Source organism: Drosophila guanche, unplaced genomic scaffold (assembly GCF_900245975.1).
Source record: "Drosophila guanche unplaced genomic scaffold, DGUA_6, whole genome shotgun sequence".
Classification (NCBI taxonomy): Eukaryota; Metazoa; Arthropoda; class Insecta; order Diptera; family Drosophilidae; genus Drosophila; species Drosophila guanche.
Genome location: NW_022995747.1, coordinates 34734 through 48725, shown reverse-complemented (window position 1 = coordinate 48725; position 13992 = coordinate 34734). Strand labels below are relative to the sequence as shown.

General features: G+C 45.8%; 1 protein-coding gene across 1 annotated transcript; it reads left to right on the top strand.

Annotated features, from left to right (window-relative positions):
• The first annotated feature begins 442 nt into the window (after nt 1-442).
• On the top strand, nt 443-2493 carry LOC117583392 (phenoloxidase-activating factor 1). The gene is made up of 4 exons (XM_034271676.1): nt 443-1281; nt 1340-1436; nt 1499-1797; nt 1870-2493. The coding sequence occupies exons 1-4, from the start codon at nt 783-785 to the stop codon at nt 2253-2255; spliced, it is 1281 nt and encodes a 426-aa protein (XP_034127567.1). The 5' UTR covers nt 443-782; the 3' UTR covers nt 2256-2493.
• The last annotated feature ends 11499 nt before the right edge of the window (nt 2494-13992 follow it).

Sequence of the window (13992 nt, the reverse complement as noted above, 5' to 3'; positions counted from 1 at the left end):
AAACCTTTGGATTTTCCAGCACAGCCGGTTGGTCCAAACAATCGCCTAACATTGACATTGGCACAGCGCTTTAATTGGCTAAACCACAAGAAAACTTCCGGTTTCATGTGCTTAAGCTGCCTTGGCTTGGACTTTGGCCAAAGTAAGAGCCAAAGAGCTTTCTGCCAAGTACTCCTCCTAAAAGTGGACAACACTTATGGGATAAAGCTTTGCAATGCCGCTTACAAACGGGAGCTCGTACTGTGGCCCGAACGAAAGTGAAACCAGCTGAAGAATTGCATAACATAACCGAGTCCAACCGGACCAGTTATCTGGCGATGCTTGACCGCTGTTCCCGTTTCAGTGCCGCCTTCCGACTGCAGTTTTGGACTCGTTTTCGTGCCAGACAGAAGCGGGGGCGACAGCAGCAGCAGCAGCAGCTGGGATACCGCTTAATGGCTCATTTGTTGACACCTGAGTTTCAGCTTTTTTTTCTTAGCTCTTCGGCTCTTCCGACTTATCGGACTCTTCAGTGGTTTCGGTTTCGGTTTCAGTTTCGGTTTCGGTTTGTGCCGCGACTACGTATGTGACTGGCACTGGTACTGGATCTGCCGCTCTGCGCATTCAAATTCAATACACCGCTGAGCGTTCACGCAAGCGTTCGGTTCGGCGGATTGGCATTGAGCGACATAGCGATTGCGATTGTAACAGTGATTGTGATTGTGATTGCGTAGAGTAAACCTCTCTCGCCGCGCGGTTTCGCAAGTCAGTCAACAATCACTCGAGCGATCGATTGACTGCCGATGCAGTGGGCAGCGCTCACGCTCTGGGCAGTGCTCGGCTGCTGCTCCACGCAGGCGGAGCGCCAGGCCTGCGACATTCCCAATGAGGCGAAGCGAGGCGTGTGCGTCCAGGTGAGCCAATGCGCGGCCTATCTGCAGGTGCGAAATGTCACAAACCTGCCAGCCGAGAAAGTGAACTTCCTGAAGAAGGTGCAGTGCGAAATGGAGCACCACGGGGAGGAAGAGGACTCCTATGAGTCGCTCGTCTGCTGCCCGGCCAATGGACAAGACTACCTCTTCCCGGTGCTGCAGTTCTCAAAGTTCGAGTATCGGCGTTTCCTGGACGTCACCGCCAGATTCAAGCGGAAGAAGCTGAAGCGGCGCATCCACACGGTGGAGCCAAGCGCGGGATTCAATCTGCTCAACGAGTGTGGCAAGCAGGTGACGAACCGCATCTACGGTGGAGAGATCGCCGAACTGGATGAGTATCCTTGGCTTGCCCTCCTGGTCTACAATTCAAGTAAGTCAGTCCATGCTCCTTCTCCGAGATCGTTGAGGCATTAACCTTTTCCCCCAAGATGACTATGGTTGCAGTGGAGCCCTAATCGACGATCGTCATATTCTGACTGCCGCCCACTGTGTCCAGGGCGAGGGTGTTCGTCAACGTCGAGGCCTGTGAGTGGTTCCATTGCACGCATCCTCAGATCAATGGCTGAGTAATCGTTTTTTCACTCCAGAAAGCATGTTCGGCTGGGGGAATTCAACGTGAAGACCGAACCGGACTGCATTGAGGAGCCCAATTATCTCAGCTGCGCGGATGCTGCCCTGGACATTGGATTCGAAAGGATTCATGTGCATCCCGAATACAAGGAGTACTCCAACTACAAATTCAACGATATAGCCATCATCCGGCTGAAGCATCCGGTGTCCTTTACGCACTTTGTCATGCCCATTTGTCTGCCAAACAAGACATCGCCTTTGCCCTTGGCAGAGGGCCAAATGTTTTCCGTCTCTGGCTGGGGTCGAACTGATCTTTGTGAGCTTTAAATATCCCCGCATAGTGTAATGGATGGATCATAATCTCATATCTCTTATCTTTTATTTTCAGTCAACAAGTATTTCATCAACATTCACAGCCCTATAAAGTTGAAGTTGCGAATTCCCTACGTCTCAAACGAGAATTGCACCAAAATCTTGGACCTATTCGGAGTGCGTCTGGGCCCCAAGCAGTTGTGTGCTGGAGGAGAGTATGCCAAGGACACGTGTGCCGGGGATTCCGGAGGGCCACTCATGTACTTTGATCGCCAGCACTCGCGGTGGGTGGCCTATGGGCTCGTCAGCTATGGATTCACGCAATGCGGCATGGCCGGAAAGCCCGCTGTCTACACAAACGTCGCCGAGTACACGGATTGGATCGCTGGCGTTCTGCTGCAGCAACACCAGCACCAGCACCAGCCGCAGCAGCAGCAGCAGCAGCAGTCACCGATCTCTTGACGTCAGATTTCGGGGGCTCCAACAATTGGCGCCTAATGACAGCCCAGATCTGTTTGTACATATTTTGCTAATTATCTAACAGATATCAACTATTTGACTAAGCGTGTGAGTTAATGAGTGTGTTAGTGCTGCTTGGAATGTGAACGCGAGTGTGAGTGTGAGTGTGTGTATCTGTGACTGTGCGCTAACAAGAGTCTGAAAAACATGTTTCTATTTAAATAAACTATTCAAAAATGTACACTCCGTTGACTCTAATTGAAGCGGAGAGGCAGGAACATTAAAGCTGCAATAGGAGATTGCCAATGACTCATCTGATGACTGCCCCTCTTGGAGACAGACTGCTCTGGGCGAGGCATCAGCTGTTTCTCCTATCTTTCAAGAGCTGGTCAAACCTGATGCCAATGCAGTTTCTTCTCCGTCTCGTCTTGATGTCGTCATTGATTGCCACACTTTGCTTTCACTCCCCTTTCGCGTGCACTCAAAAACGTAGCCGAAAAAGCTCGTAAAGCAGCGGCACCGTGATGCAATGTCCGCCAATCCAAGCCGATTCCCAGGCCAATACCGAAACCAAATCGGAATCCAAATCGATGCGGGCCATTCATCAGGCCCCCGCTCGAGCCGAAAATAGCCAACCCCAGAAACGATTCATTGATCCATTTGTATGCGATGCGCAGGTGGAGCTCTGGCTTAGCCCCCTCTGCCCCTTTGGACTTAAGAGTGTGTGCCAGTGACCAAAATCGGCCAGCCAGGGCCAAGAGGAAAGCACACGAGGGGAAGCTTCTCTGACCAGTAGCGCACTCATCTCACCCGTGTGTCATGGTAGGCGAGTGAAAGTGAACTTGACTCTTGGACGGGTTGGATTTGATTTAATGCCAGTGCCTATGCTGATGGTGATGTTGATGCGTGCGATATGCGATATGCCGCATTAATATTCATGATGTTTATCAGCCGGCGACACCACCTGGCCGAGCAGCCCACAGCGGGGCAAAGCGGCACCACCAACGAGCTTTGATTGTGCAGCTCATTATCGACTTTTGGCGATTTTAACCTTGAACCACATACACGCACCAGAGATACACCCATACGCTCATCAGCGCATAGATATGGGAATTGGCAAACATGAATGACATTGAAATGGAGGGCTCCCCTATGAAAACCGGTTTTTCATTGAAACCCGCTGCTCTCAATGAACTGGGCAGACATCACTATGTTACTTGTTTTGCGTATCCAAAGTTTATCAATGGCACGGTAAATTTTGTTGTGATGCCCCGAAATACAAATGGTATACGAAAACTTCGTATCGGCGTTGCTCTGTTGTTTCAATCTGCAGATGGAATTCCGGTAATTGCTTCCATTAGATCCGACATGGAGTGGCACATCTGCCATGCGCCACAATTAACGTGACAATCAAAATAGAGAAAAAATCGCAACCGCAGTACCATTGAATGAGCCAATGTGCAGAATAATTCGGTTATAAGCGCGCCCACCCGGCAATTATAAAGTCAATTTGAGCTTCTTTAAAGAGGGAAGAGGAACCAGAACAGCGGCAGGGCACAAAGGCACAGGAAAGATAAAAAACCTTATAATCAATTTACGGGCCGACTGCGGGCAACCCTCCGTCGACTTTGGTAATTGCATTGGACTTCGCTTTGTGGAAAGTTTGTTTTCAAATTGGGAAATTAGACGGCTCGCTAGGAAATTAGCCATATGGCCAGGCTAGACCCGAGCGAAGGGTTTGGCACTCTACTCGCAGGTAGAGCGGAACATACTGGTTCCAGAGATGTTTTGTTTTCCCTTTATGACATTGGCAATTGCATTTCCATTTATGCGCAGCTGAGGCGCGAGACCCGCTCTCTCTACTATAAAACTTTATCGACTTGTTAACTCAGCTTGGATCGTATCAATAAACGCCAACGTGCGACACAGACGTTGACATGCCATTAAACGTCACTGCCAGGACAGGACATGGCACGAATACGTACACGGACTCGTACACACATCCTTCTGCACTCTATTCCCTGCCACTCAACTCTGTCGTATTCGCAAATGCTTTGCATGAGGAGTGAGCACTTTGCACACCCTCAGTGAAGGAAAATACGGGGGACGGGGCAAGGGTAACATTTGGGCCAAATTGTTGTATAAATTCAATGAAATTAGAATGCGAAAAAGGGGAAATATATGTACATGGACATAAAAATGGGAAGCATTTGGATCGCTTTCATTAGTTAATGGATGCTCCGTGAGGGAAAGAATTACAAAAATTGCAAATTGAATTAAACGCAAAGAAAACGACTGGCTCCGAGTTGGGTACTTCTTATCACAGTAGAAGAAAGTGTCACAGCAACCACCGGATGGCTCGCTCGTCTCTGGTGTTGGTTGCGCTGATTCTTCTTGTGACATCCATTGCAAAAGAAACAGAATCCAGAAGCTACTCTTATCAACAATAAAGGACTCTGCTAATGACTTGTTCCCTTCTTTCTTGAGCGGGCGCAGCCTCTACACATATTCTGGAATTTCCATCCGTCGAGACTATACCCGCTGAGGTAAGTCTTTTGTGGAAGAATGCAGCTACTGCATTCAGGGACACCGAGAGGATTCATTCCTCGGAGGGACTCATGCATCGCAATCGCTTTCGCAGTCGATCAATGCTATCCTAATTGGATACGTACATAAAACCGCAACATTTCTCTGCATGTACAAGCAGAAACGTACTTCATTTCTTATCGGAAACTTTATTGCTTGCTTATTTTTGCAACAAATAAACATTGCTCTAATAAAAAAAACTCTCTGTACATACATCCATGCGAAAAACAAAACGTTTTCTATGTAATGTTTCCCTGAGGTTTGCACTTAAAAATAAGACGCAACTGTGCGCTCTGTTTAAAAACAATTTGAAGTATACTTTTGCGGTGGATCTTGTACTCTTCATACCCGGTACTCAGTACAACATCAGCCCCTTACTGTTTTTTTTTTCGAATTTTACATTTAATATTTTAGCCCTCGCCTAGACTACGCCTAGGACTCTCGCCATACACTACACGAAGCAGAGTGAGAGAAAATGTGCAAAAACTAAAAAAAAAACACTTTACCTCACAAATACAATATATTTACTCTTCGAATACCGGGTATAAAAACGTATAGGATATATTTGGCAATTGACTTTCATGTATATGTACATATTGTTATTCTATTGTAGATTAATAATGTTTGGGCAGTATCGCTTATGCTTCACCTGGTAAAAATATTCTCAAAACTTTCTTGCAATCGATAAAAGTTCGTAATGCCAGACGATTCGAAACTGTACTGAGCTTATCGGTGCTGAGATAAACGAGAAAAATCCACCAGGCCACGTCAAGTAGAACTTTGAATCTTTTTAATATACCAGCCATAAAATCGCTCTGTAACGGGAAAACGGGCTCGATAATCGTCCTCGTCATCTATTTATCGAGCTATAATCACGCACGTGATGTAAAAATGTGATGACTTTCTTTGGATGACGAAATTATTATTCCTAAATTTGCATACTCAGAAAACCACCCCTACGAATTTATACAAAATTCGCAACATGCTGTTGAGCAAATTAAAATACAACAAAATGATTTCAATTTATACTGGCGTTTTGCCGACGTGTTGAGTTCCTTCCGTTTATCTCGTATGACAGCAGGTACAGTGCCAGCAATTATGATATGCTTCATGAGGTTAAGATCTGCTCATTCAAACCAAACGAGCGTCAGACCACGATACGGAAAATGTTTGTGTAGGGCATTGGGTCAGGAGCCACGGGTCACGGCCTCGGGCCAAACAGGTCTCGCAATAAAAAGAATACTTAATTCCAATTACGCAAAGGGCGATGCGACACGGCACATTTGCATATGGAAAACTTAATTATAAGCATTTTGTAGCGCTTTTCCAATCCGAAACATTTCTAATTGAACTTTTCAACTGCTGAGCAAACAAATGGAGCGCCTTAGGTCCTGTCCGGGAGGTTGTGGCTAAACAAACAACGACATATGTGAGAGAATCTCCCATCCTACCAGGGGTGGGATCGCATTTGCACTGTGGACTGAGGACTGTACCAAGATGACAAATTCGTGTAATTTGGATAGGGAAATAAATAAATAAGGTGAGAGCAGCAATGTCACATGTGTGCATGTGTCCTCTAATATGCGCCTTTTGGCAACTTTCCCAGGACCTCAAGTGGCTCTCGTCGCCGTCCACGGGTTCGAGAGGTTGCAAAGTCGCTCAATTCCGACAGTTTTTGCACATTAGCACGCAGCACTCGAGATAATGCGGAACACTGGAGGAGAAAAATAGAGCTAGAATTGGAGCATTAGAAGAAGAAAAAGCACTTCAAACTGTCAGCCAGACACTTACAGGCTGTCTTCTTGCCGTTCCCCCCTCCTTGAGCAGATTTTGAAAGTCAAACACATTTTGATAGCCAGGGACAAAGCCAAAGCCAACGGCAAAGGACCAGTTAACGAGGAAGGACTGAGTGCCGCGGGCGGGGACACCAACAAAACGTTCTAAATTGGACCACATGCGGACCTCCAGACCTTTCTCCTCCCTTTCATGAAACCTTGCAACCCACCAACTATGCAAATAACATTAATTGTTTCACCAAACAAAGCGAATGAAAAACAATATTCATGGAGTGGGGTGGGAGGAAAAATGGTAAATGTTAAAAGGGAAATGGAAATGGAAATGGAAATGATACAATTCGGAATTTGAATTGAAGTAGGAAAATTATAATGTGTGTATGTAACCCTATAAAGGAGGCCAGGGGCCACCGCATGCCGTCCCGCACTCGCGGAAAGCGGAAGCGATTCATTCAAATTTGATATGGGATACGACGATACTCGTGCTTTCAGCGATATTTTCGGGTACAGTCAGTCCAGAAAGAACCAACCCCAGAAAGCCAGTGGCGTGAGGGCTGGGAGAGAAAGAGCGAATACGTCAAATACCACCCCACCACCAAGGACTTTATAATGCTCGCTACACACATTCCTGGTATATGTAGATATGTATATTTTTGGGCAACAAGGTGAAAATCCCCTATCCTCATCCTTTTTGCTAGCACTTTAAGATGCTGCCCGGACTGCTTTCATATGCTAAGCATTTGAAGTTCGAGCAGTTGAAGTTTTCTTTTAATCGCTCAAGGGAGCAACAATGGGAGCAAGCGCTTCCATTTCCCCTTACATTTTCCTTAACATTCCCAGTGACTTTTCCCTCTTCATGGCATTGTTGTGTTACAGTCCAGCGATTTGCATATGAATGAACGTAATAAGGCAGCGAAGGCAAATTAAAAGTAAGCAAAGCTTCCAAATCCATCCACATAAAAGAAGGCATACGTATTCATATGGATGCGGAAGTGGATGTGTGTGGAGGGAGTAACTGGTAATGAAACATTCCACGAGTGCGGAATTAATAGGAATGATTTGTCTTTTGTTGTTGGCTATGTGAAATGCCTTGAGAAGGATTCTCTAAATTGCATTCGACTGTTTAATTGAGCGGAAGGAGGTGGGCCAGAAGAGCACGCAGCCAAGGAGGTGAGTAGGAAAAGCATTCAAACATCCAAAGAATAACTAGAGGACATTGTAATTGAACTATTTGTAATCACAAAGTTACCGAAACGGAACTGCTTGATGCACCATTATAAGCTCTCGGCTTTAAGAACAAGGGAACTTTTACTAATCAAGTTCTTCAAGTTCCTCACTCCCACTGCCTTGATTGACTCCAATTATCGGTTTGCGAGATCCAGGTCCAATGCCATATCACTCTCCATGCACGAAGAGCAAAGCAGGAAATTACTTAAATCGAAATTACGTCGCATTAGCCTCTAATCAAAGCACAGACTGAAGTCCGGGCTTTAGTCCAGTTCCTGCTCAATTCCCGACACGACATCGACATTGAAATTTAATCAACTTGGGTTTTCCGGCCAACTACTCATCGATGTTGATTTTTTTATTATGCTAAGCGTACAAATGAGCTCGAAGTGACCAAGGGTCGTCCGTCCGCAGGGGGGCGTTCGATGGCCACGCACGAAGTTCATTGATTAACGATTTTCACAATGGCTAAGATGGCAAAGTTCCCCCTGGGAGCACAGGGACATACACGCATGCCTTGGACGTGGGACAGGAAGTAGTCGGGGGAGAACATAATCAAAAAATTAAAATCTCTTTATGTTTTTATGCTCGCTGATTGAATGGTTCCATTGTTGTTATTGCTCGGACAGTTTGATGTTCCATTGATGGACTCTGGACTCTAGCTGAAGAGCTAGCTAGCCACCCTTCGTTATCCGCCATTCGCTGTTCAGTATCCGTTTTCCTTAGGGTCAGCTTCAGTCGAGTGTAATGGATATATGCGATATGCAGGACCAGTAACAGGGCCAAGGACCAGTGAAACACTATCCTTTTTGTGCGGCCAGCCGCGGGGCATACAGAAGCGAAAAGAGCGAAAGTCGATTGAGTCCGTAAACCGCGGCACATGAGTCGGGGAAAATGGAAATTGTTGCTCCTTTGTGTGGCTTCACTTTCACATGTGGAAAGTCCCTTGCCTCCTTCCACCGTGCCATTTAATTAAGATTCGGTTCAGGGTGCTTCCTCCTAATCTCTAATCAGGTTATTAGCTTTCCACCGCTTTCCCTTTGAGGTGGAAATTCCTCTTTGATTCTCGTTCCAGCGCTAATTGAGAGTATGAGAGCCAGGGAGATGGGAGACTTCACACCTAACGCCCCTCAAGGACGGGTCTGACAGCCTTGAAGTCTTTGAAGTGGACAAGCTCCAGCGCAGGAACAATAGAGAGGAACCCGAGTCATGAAACTTTCCAATGCTCAACAACTGTAAAGCGGCAGAACTCAAAGACCAGGGAGTGGTCGCTTCGACAGCTGCTCGCCTGCTCGTCGGGAGGAACTCATTAAGGGCCTTAAGGTATCACTTGAAGAGTCCAATAAGCTGACCATGGGCCAAGAAAATGACGTACCAATGTGATGACAATCATCGAGAATGATGACTAAGCATTGCCAACCCTCGGGGCAAGGGCAAGTCGTTACCTCCGCCCTCCCTAAGTGTCGTCTGCCTTTTCCACCATTTTTATTGCAATTTGCGAAAATTTACTGAATGTGAAAGTGAAAGGAACAGCGGCGATATTTGATTACGAAATGTTGTCCGGAATCCGGACTAAGCTCTGGGGCTGGGTGAAAGTTGGGAAACTATTCACGAGTCAATAATGATAAACATAAACCAACAGATTGCCAGCACGATGATATGGTTTGGAGGAATACTGACATTTGAGGCTCACTCTCTTTCTCCCTCTCTGGTTGCAGGGACGGACGGAGACGACCCCCAGTCGACTGTGGCAGGCATTAATTGCGAAAATTAAATTTATTTCTTTCATTAATACATGGAAAAAACCAGGCGAGAGAGTAGATGTCAAGTAATCAAGTACATCCTGTGCATGAGTCCTGAATGCAGAGTGAATAAGGGAGAAATGTTACATTTGAATGACAGCCGAGGTTTGACATTTGCAGTGCATGTCATTCTGCTTATTAAAAGCATAAATAAGTATAAGTGGATGATAGAGGGATGCTTGATAGAGGGGAAACGTTTTGGTGAGTGGTTGAGTCCACCCTCGAGACTATATCCTGGCAAAGGCTTGACCAGAGAAGCACTAGAAGACCAGGTACTGCGCTCATAAAACTCCAATCAATTTGTAACAAAGAAAATGTCTCAGAATCTGCTGCCTCTCCACATGACGCAAAAGGAGGCAAACAATGCCGCTCCTTGTACGGGACAATTTGCGCCGGACAATGGCCACAAATCAACGTGGAAACTGTGCAAAACTTCGATATGTACCGACAGATAAACAGTTTTTCTTACGGCTTCCTCTGGGTTCGCCTAGTATGTTCCACTTTTCAACAGCTCCTGTCGTTAATCAATTAACTTTACCCCGGTTCCTTAACTCGGAAAGGCCGCCTCACTTAGAGGCGGCCACCCACTGGTTGGGTGGGTGATTCATGCTTGACCACTTCAATATGTCAAACGAATCGAACTCATAACCCCCCCACAAAACCAACAGACGAAGCCACAACCAGACACAAAAGATGTTGTCCGAGCAAATATTGAAAAGTGAAAAGTTTATATGCTGCCAATATGTGACTACTGGTGGTCCTTTCAGCTTTGATTTATGCCCAACATTTCGATAATTTATGGCTGCGTGTCTAGGGGAGGACAAAGTAGATGGTATAGTCGACTGGTTGATACTCAGGATGTGTGGTCTCTCTGATTTAGCCATGAGATCGTAGCAATAGCTGGGACATTAACTTAGTTTTGTTAAGCATAGTCGCCTGAACATGCAAATATGTCAATTAATATCTTATAAAGTCTTAAGTATTCATCAAAAGTGTGCTCACACTTAAACGTCACAACTTTCTTCTAACCTGCGCATACACCTTCTATTCCGTAGTTTTGCCGAGGGTAAGGGTCTACTCAAGTGCTTGCTGGTTATGTTTTTGATAGATTTCTTTGTGTTATTCTTTGCTGCGGAAATTGCATTGATTGAAAGTTGTAATTTGTTGAAACCTTTTGAGTGTTTGAGTCTCGGGAGGTAAGACTTGTCCCCCTTCCACCAGTGTCCTGCTCTGCCAATTAGAAAAAGTTTCCATCTCGCCCTTGATTAACCCAGAAAATGGGCAAGTCAGTCGAACACACATAGCTATTGCGATTCCTTGCTTGATTAATTCGAGATCCCAGTAATCAACTTTTCGGCCAGAGCTTAGATCCTTGAGATGTCCTTAGAGTCGTTTTGCGGTTGCACGCTTCCCTTCTTCATCTCCGACGGAGCCCGTCCGTAGACCCTTCTGCGGTTAGACCACACTCATGTGCCCCATAATCTCGTTTCGCTGACCAAAATGACCGACATCCCCAGGGGGTGGGGTTAGGATTCAGACATGGAAAGGGCGTTCTGGCGTTATGTAATCCAATGCTCTCTCGTTTTCATTTATTACTCGTACAGCTGCACCCTTACCCTCAGCCTCCACCGCCGCCTTACCCTTCCGTCGTCATGGAAGACTAAAGCCCGGAGGCCGAGTCTCGGGCTGATTGAGCTTGAGTGATGGCAACAGTTGGCATGATTGAATGCTGTCTTCGGCCCCGGGAGGGAACCAATCTGCTGGACATATGAATTATTGCCTTGGCAATGACGAATTCTTGGCAAATTAGGCAAATAATTCAAAGTAATTAAGAGCAGTTCACAGTTCACAGTCCACGGCATTAGTCACAGCACCTTAAAATTCCATCAACCCTTCGTTGCGAGCCCTCGAAATGGTCACGCAAAGTGCCCATTGGAGAGGCCATTTCCATAATGCCAGTCCGATGAGCACTTGGCACTCCATAATAATGAAATTATGAGTGCTTATGACCATCCAGGGATATCAAATGGCGCACCCAACATCTTTCCCAATCCCTTCAATTGCCACAACTACTTTGGTGGCAGCTTTCACTCACTGACACAGATGGTGTCCCCTATCCGCTTTTCTTGGTTGGAAAACTGCTGCTCCTTTGTCGGTCGTCGGGTCAGACGCTAGCCATTAGTCTGTTGGCTCGTCCACACAACAAGGAATCCATTTCCGATATTGGGTGATAAAATTTTATGAATGTAATTTGCAGCGATTTGTTGCGTCGTCTCTGACTGGTCTCGAAACGTCCCTTGCTGGGGTTGTACCGGATAGTGGAAGGGTTGGGCGGGTGCCTGCGTGTGTCATTGCCAAATTGTTATTGACAACATGATGGGAGACTCGTAAATACTTATCTAAATATCCGAATATTTACGAATATCTTCGAATGTAATGTGTAATGTGGCAGCAGGGTCAGACGCTTGCATTTTCGCTAAATTATTAAAAGCATTTGCGTAACGACATTCCAACGGGTTGAAAGCCAAGTAGAGTTTGCCTTTTACGCTACGTTTTCAAATGCAAAGATGTTGATTTTTTAACGCAATTATGACTTAGGAATAGTCGCAATAAAAGCAGCGTGGGCGTGGCTTGATGTGCTACTGAGGCACCGACAATTAAATAAACTTTTGTTTACTTTCCAATATTCTGCAATTCTTGCTGCCTTGTGCTGATTTAGAAAAGACGATTTAATTGAAGAGTTGTTATCTTTAACAATTTACTGCAGCTGCATGTTGACGTGCTAATCGCAATGACCTGACGCGGGGGCGTAAAGCTAGCAGCGCCATTACTGCTCCGCTCGAAATTATATATTTTTTTTAGCAATGTGTGTTTGTTGGTGTAGTCTGACATTTGAGAAGGAGATAGAGCAAAGTGAGCATTATTGCTGAGAAGCATAGCATTCTAGCATTCATATGCTAGAAATGATATGTATATCATCTGTGAAATTTGTCTTTGCTTTGTGTGTGTTGAGGATGATGTGGAGAACGCGGATGAGAACCCTGATGAACTCGCTCGAGTTATCCTTAGAGATAATATTTCATAATTATCCATATTATATGCTACCGAGAGCTTTATGCCACGCCCCCAATCCAAACCATTTCGAGCAATGTCGTGCATGATAAATGACGTCACCTTGAGTTGAAACTCTGCTTAGCATAGAAAGCACATAAAATCATGAACAGGCCGCATAAATAACCACATTAAAAAATCGAGAACAATGCGGGTGGAGTGTGGTATCACAAAAGTGTGGAAAAGTGGGGGAAAATAGTGAAAATGTGCAAATTAGACGCGCCCGTGGAGAGCTGGCGAAGATTTTATGGGCCATTTTAAAATGGAAACTGTTCCAAGATGGGATAGCTGCCTCCCTCCGTACTCCTCTGAGACTGAGAATCCTCCCACTCATATCCCATCTCATCTGGCACGCATGTGTCGTGATATATGAGCGCAAATTCCTGATAAATGTGCAGGATTTGAAGGGTTTTGCGCAAATTACAATAAACGAGAAGGTGCTGGAGACAGACTTGGCCTAGATGAGGTCCTGCATCGAGTGCTCCCATGTGCGCATAATATTCTCCTGGTCACGAAAATCAAAGTAAAAAATTTCGCAATTTGATTTATTGGCTGACTTAGCGAGGCCAATCTGAACGGAATGGATCAGAGAACGTGCCCCAGTGAATGTTTTCGCAACTGAAATTGATTTACTCTGATTTCGGATTTTGCATTTTAAATTAAGGGTAGCGGAGCACTGCTGCTGTTGCTGGTGCTAGAACAGGGTCTGGGACAATGGGATCGATGTCAATTGGTGACGTCTTTTTGGCGCTTTTGTTTTGCTGTCGCTGCCAATTTATTTTCAATATATCCGTGTGTGTACGGGATAGAGTGTTTGTCGAGCACTAAGCAGCCATAAATCCCATTGCATTATGCGACCCAGAATGACAAAACACTCCAGACATAGACCCCTCAATGCGTTTGGCCAGGGGATACACAGGGCAGAGCACGCGGCATGCACGCAATTTTAAATGGATTTATTGATACGCTCCAGTGCCACAACGACTGCAACAAAGGGAGAGGTTGGTTGCATGTTTGCAAACATGTTATGGCAGCAGCAGCCAAATGTGTGGCTATTTCTCAATTGTCACAAACTGAGACACCACCAGCGGCGGTTGGCGAATTAACCCATCAATAGGTCGGCGGACAGGAACAGGGAAACAGATTTCGATCCCGAACCTATCCTCTATGGTCCGCTGCCTGGGAAACACAGCTTTCCGCTTTTCAGTTGATTATGCGCAT